This window comes from Trachemys scripta, chromosome 10 (assembly GCF_013100865.1).
Source record: "Trachemys scripta elegans isolate TJP31775 chromosome 10, CAS_Tse_1.0, whole genome shotgun sequence".
NCBI classification, from domain to species: Eukaryota; Metazoa; Chordata; order Testudines; family Emydidae; genus Trachemys; species Trachemys scripta.
In genome coordinates, this window is record NC_048307.1 from 19960783 (window position 1) to 19966782 (window position 6000).

At 37.2% G+C, this 6000-nt stretch overlaps 1 protein-coding gene across 1 annotated transcript in view; it reads left to right on the plus strand.

Moving 5' to 3' along the window:
* LOC117883853 (sorting nexin-29-like) overlaps window positions 1-5329 on the plus strand; it is a 38319-nt gene extending 32990 nt beyond the window's left edge. Inside the window, exon 5 of the mRNA XM_034783665.1 lies at window positions 5145-5329. Coding sequence (XP_034639556.1) covers window positions 5145-5329 — 185 coding nt within the window. The remainder of the gene's footprint in view (window positions 1-5144) is intronic.
* Window positions 5330-6000: the final 671 nt, after the last annotated feature.

Below are 6000 nucleotides of genomic sequence, written 5' to 3' on the forward strand. Positions count from 1 at the left end.
TAGGACTTTTGGAAAAGAGGAGACTAAGGGGGGATATGATAGAGGTATATAAAATCATGAGTGGTGTGGAGCAAGTGAATAAGGAAAAGTTATTTACTTGTTCTCATAATATAAGAACTAGGGGCCACCAGATGAAATTAACAGGCAGTAGGTTTAAAACAAATACAAGGAAGTTCTTCTTCACACAGCGCAAAGTCAACCTCTGTAACTCCTTGCCTGAGGAGGTTGTGAAGGCTAGGACTATAACAGGGTTTAAAAGAGAACTAGATAAATTCTTGGAGGTTAAGTCTATTAATGGCTATTAGCCAGGATGGGTAAGAAATGGTGTCCCTAGCCTCTCTTTGTCAGAGGGTAGAGATGGATGGCAGGAGAGAGCTCACTTGATCATTGCCTGTTAGGTTCACTCCCTCTGGGGCACCTGGCATTGGCCACTGTCGGCAGACAGGATGCTGGGCTGGATGGACCCTTGGTCTGACCCAGTATGGCCATTCTTATGTTCTTATGTACTGTTCTGCTCAGAATTTCTTTTTCACTGCAGAATTGGCACTGCAGAACTGCTGGCTGCCACTAGGGGCTGCTGGATCCAGCAGAGCCCAGCTTCCTAGCTTGCAAATAGAAGGCCCCGCCAGGGGACAGGGAAGGAGGAGCTAGAGGGTTCCCAGCAGGTACAGTTCCCGGCACACTCTGAAGGAAGAAGGCGGCATTCAGGAAACTCAGTACAAGCCTGTGACCCAGCATCAGGCAGTTTCTCCCTCTGGGCACTGTGGGGAGGAGGTGCGGGGGTGCCCTACAACTGGGCTCTGAGGAGGGAGGGGTTGCAGGTGTCTGGGTGCATGGGTGCCTGCAGCTGGGCTCTGGAGGCAAGGGGTTGTCTGGGGGCAAGGGGTTGTGGGTGTCTGGGCTGAGGGGTGCCCCATGGCTGGGCTCTGTGGGCAGAAGGTATGGGTGTCTGCCACCCCCTCTCCCCTGTCTCAGCTCTGGGTGGGAGGGGGCAGAGATACAGGAACTGGGTTGTCGTAGGGTTTTTTTTAACACTCTACTCCTGGGGGAATTTTTGTTGTCTTTATTGTTACAGACATAGTTGCTGACAGGTATTTTGAAATACATTACCAAAATAATTGCAACTGATGCAATTATATAGTGTTATTTTGACAAATAAAATATGCAGAATTTTGCAGAATTTTAAAATATTGTGTGCAGAATTTTAATTTTTTGGTGCAGGATTCCCTCAAGAGTGCCATTCTTATGTTCTTATCTTAAACATTCTTTCTTTTTTACAGTATGCTATCTTATTGTATTATAGGCAGTGATTACCCTCCCTACTGTGTCTTATGATTCATAATGCAGAAGACTTCTGTGATAACCACCATCATTTTCTGTATATGTTTATAAAGAAGAATGACTAATTTATATCAATGTGTGTATGGGGGAATTAAAATATTAGTATCTAATCAAAGGACCAATTAAAAACAACAGAATTTTGCACCTGCTTGGCTGTGAATAAATAAGAAATTAAAAAAATCTATTCACATAGCACAGAAAAGGCAATGTCAAAATATTGTACAATGCCACTTAATGTGAAAAATGCTATAAAATGTTTAAAAGCATTTTCCAACTAATTACAAGGCAAACATTTAAGTACAAGCTAGTTACAATGCCTAAGTTGTGAACTTTGGGCTTTTCCCCTTCTCCCCATCAAAAAGCCATAGATTTGTACTTTCTGAAACCAGACTTCAAAATTAGTTTGTCCTTGCCCAATAAACCACTTCAGGATGGCATTCTAACCTTGTAATACACAGCTGAGTAATGTATAATACATGGGAGCTTTATGGAACCTATAATCAAATAGAGCAAAACTGAATGTATAATTTATGTAAACTTTATTTTGTGTAAAGTGGGTGAATATTTGAGTAAATATTTGAGTAACTTGCATAATATCAGTATATTGCCTCACATTTATGCAGGATACATTGAATACAGAGTAGATCATCTTCCTGATTATTATTTTTGTATGTGATTGTCAGACTGTATTGTATTGTAAACCTGTATAGTATTGTAAACCTGAGAGGTGGGATTTTTCAAAAGCTCTGTGAGTCTGCTCCCAATTAATCAGTGACTTAGTGCTTTTGGAAATCCCACCTTATATCAATATGTTCATATTGGACTATAGTATGTAATGCTAGTATTTAATTTATATTCAATAAATTTTGAATATTAACTGTTGATGCCCGAAATTCCATCCTTTTCAGAAAGCCTTGATTGCTGTCAATAAGCAGAGTGCCAGGAAACAGTGGGATTGTTAGCTTTGAGCAGAAGGGGAAATCTATTTGTTTTTTCATTCCAGTAACATTTTCATTTCCTCTTTCAGTTTTTCTGTCTTACTGAAACACAAATGAATGCATGTTTTCATAAACAATCATAAGAGACTGTCTTCATAAAAGAAGTAAATCGAGGTAGTTTTGCTACTGATGTATTTTATTTTAAGGAATCTTTTCTTTTCTTAGATATGCCAGTTTAACTGTTTGAAATGGAGAGACCCTAATAAATGCAAGCCAGACCAGAGCTACAGAAATAGTAATAAAGCTTCCAGACATATAGTGTGGCCCTCTTTATCTTTTCCATGTTAGTTCATTATATAAGGCCCTAATCCATGGTAAGCACATGTTTAATTTTGCACATGTGAATAGTTCCATTTTAGTTGTTAAATTTAGTCCATGTGTAGGATCCGTGTGTAAAGGAACAGAGGACAGTGAGAATTGTTATACTGGATCAAACCAGTGGTCCATCTTGTCCAGTATTCTGTGTTTCACAGAAATGTATAAATCCCCCAAATGAAAATGTCTGTGATAAACATGCCCATGGGGGAAGTTCCTTTATAACCCCAGGGATATGTGGTTGATATGTCTTTGAAGTGTGAGGTTCCTATCTCTTACATGTTTTCATCTCATTTAGCGGAACTGCCAATTTTCTTGTTCACACTTCAATATTTTTCCCTAATTTTTTTCAGTAATATCTTGTGGTACTGAGTTGCACAAGGTTATATGGTTCTATTTTTATTCATCCTTGTATTTAGGTTTCAAAAAATATATTAAAAAGATGCCAGTTTAACATTTTAGTTTCCTTTTAACAGATTAGAGGCAAATAAACCTAAAAAAGCAGCTAACCGCACCAACAGCTCCCACAATAACTGTGTCTCTCAGCATGCAATCCCTATTCAAAAGCGTGAACTTCTGCAAAGTTTTTATATTAGCAGAGAGAAACTAGGACTGCCTGATTGACCTTTCCTATAATATTAATTGCATGAAACAACCACGCTTATTTAATTTAGAGAAGACAAATAAGATGTGACAGGATTGAGGTGTTTAAAAACTTCCAACCTGAGAAGAGATTGTATGCCTTTTGTGATTTTTTTTTTTTTTTTTATTGCCTTTCTTTGAACCTTTTATATTTCTGTTATATCCTTTGAGAGATGGGATGGCCAGAACTGAGCACAGTATTCAAGGGAAGGGTTTACTGTCAATTTATGTAATGGCAGTATGAGGTTTCGCTATCCTTTTCTTAATAAAAACCTAAATCTTATTTGGTTTTTGACTACCATTTTACATTGAGCAGAGGTTTTCATTGAGCTGTCAACAAGGGTACTTGTGTCTCTCTCCTGAGTGGTTGATTGCTTCTAAATTAACAGCAAAGTGTAGGAGTAGTTTAAATTGTTCTCTCCCATATTCATTTCCTTGTACTGATCTGCCTTGAATTTAATCTGTTTTCATGTTGCCAATTGTCTAGCTTTATTAGGTCCCTTAGAAGTTTCTCAGTCTTCTCTAATTGTGACCATTTGGTGTCGTCACAAAACTTTAATGCTAATATTGCTGTATAGTTTGGTTTTGAGCAATATATATATTTCATGCAATACTGATGGTCAATAGTAATTGTCAAACTGCATATAACTTGTTAAAAATATTATTTTAATGGCAAGGAATAAGCTAATAGATGGCTGCTCCTTTCTACCCAGTGAATTGGGAGGATGTGACCTGCCATAAAAGTATCCTGAGAACATCTTGAGTTTAATTAAAAAATGTGGTGAAGTAAAAGTGTTTTATTGTACACACGTATGCTGTTCTTGACCTGTGTATTGTCATTACCTCTAATTCAGAACTTTCTTGGGGGCCAGTTCCAGATTGTGGGATTAACTCCCCCAAGAAATAATGACCATCACAATCTGCACCACCTTCCACATCAAGTACAAGGCACATTTATTTGACCTTGCCTTCTCTAGCATAAACACATAGCAACATGCATATTTAAAAAAACAAACCAAATTCTCCCTCCTTCCTGTCTCCCCCCCACAAAAAACAAAAACAACAACCACCACCATACCCAAAACCCACTCTATTTCTCCCCTAGGGACAGGAGGAGAGAACAAACACAGGACAAGTGTTAATCATATTGCTTAATGCACTGCTGGAAAATGGTCAGATATCAGAGTGTTGAGCATGGTATGAGAACCTATATAGAGTAGAATGGTAGTTAACTGCAATACGGTAATTTGATGGGAGGTTTTTAATAGTAAGTAGAATTTGTTGCCAGCAAACTTAAGTTATCTTACATCAGTCACAAATTTATCAATTCTGGAGCATAGGTGTGTTTTTAAAAACGATAGCAATATGCATCCCCAGATGAAATTTTGGCCCTGCTGTTATAAATGAAATGGTAAATTGGATGACTTTTTAAATATATATTAGATTTAGGAGTGAAGGTGGAATCCTGCAGGGATAATTCTTATCACAAATATCTACAGTCAATAGCTTCAGAGAAATTCTGTAGAAGTAAGCAAGCTACTAAACTGAAGGGTTACAACAAGCTGGGAAATGATTCATCTATGTTCAAGGTCATAAGCAGGTAATTGTATTGTTTTAGTAAAATAGCATGTTCTATAGATAGGAGACAGTTTATTGTCTGTGCTTAAGCATGAAATAGTAATTATATTGGCTTTAGAATGATATTTGAAAAAACTGGCATAAAAATTTGGAGGTAAGAATAGAAATGATATAAATGGTATTCTCTTTAATGACTTTGTGATAGGGAGAGAGGAAAATAGACCAGACATATTTGTTAAGTGTATTTTTGTATCTTAATATATCTTGCAGAGCCAGTGTTTTGGTACTACGTAAGAGAAGTTCTGAATAAACATGAACTACAGCGCTTCTACTCTCTGAGGACTATTACTACAGATATTGGCAGAGGCCGTGCCTGGCTACGCTGTGCATTAAATGAACATTCTCTGGAAAGATATGTCCATATGCTGCTTGCAGATAAAAATCGACTTAGGTAACTATATTTAATGACTTAATAATGGAGGAATGCATGCAATTGCAGACTAAGCACTGGCATTTAAAAATATCTGAAACTAGTAGTCGATGAAGTAGTCCATTTTATTTTAGTTAAACCACATAGTATCACACTTTTAACTGCTGTTTTAAATTTTTCATAGACAACTGTTTACTATACAATTTATTTTATAGTCTGTCCAAAGCGTTCTAAAAATTTCAGTGGCTAGCGCAGAGGATAGGAAATAATGCACAATGGAAAACATAATCCCAACTAAACATATAAAATGATGGGGTCTAAATTAGTTGTTACTACTCAAGAAAGAGATCTTGTAGTCATTGTGGATAGTTCTCTGAAAACATCCACTCAATGTGAAGCGGCAGTGAAAAAAGCTAACAGAATGTTGTGAATCATTAGGAAAGGGATAGATGATATGATATATGGCCTCTATATAGATCCATGGTACACCCACATCTTGAATATTGCGTGCACATCTGGTTACTCCATCTCAAAAAAGATATTTTGGAATTGGAAAAGGTACAGAAAAGGGAAATAAAAATTATTAGGGGTATGGAACAGTTTCCATACGAGGAGAGATTAATAAGATTGGGACTGTTCAGTTTGGAAAAGAGATGACTAAGGGGGAATAGGATAGAGGTCTATAAAATCACGACT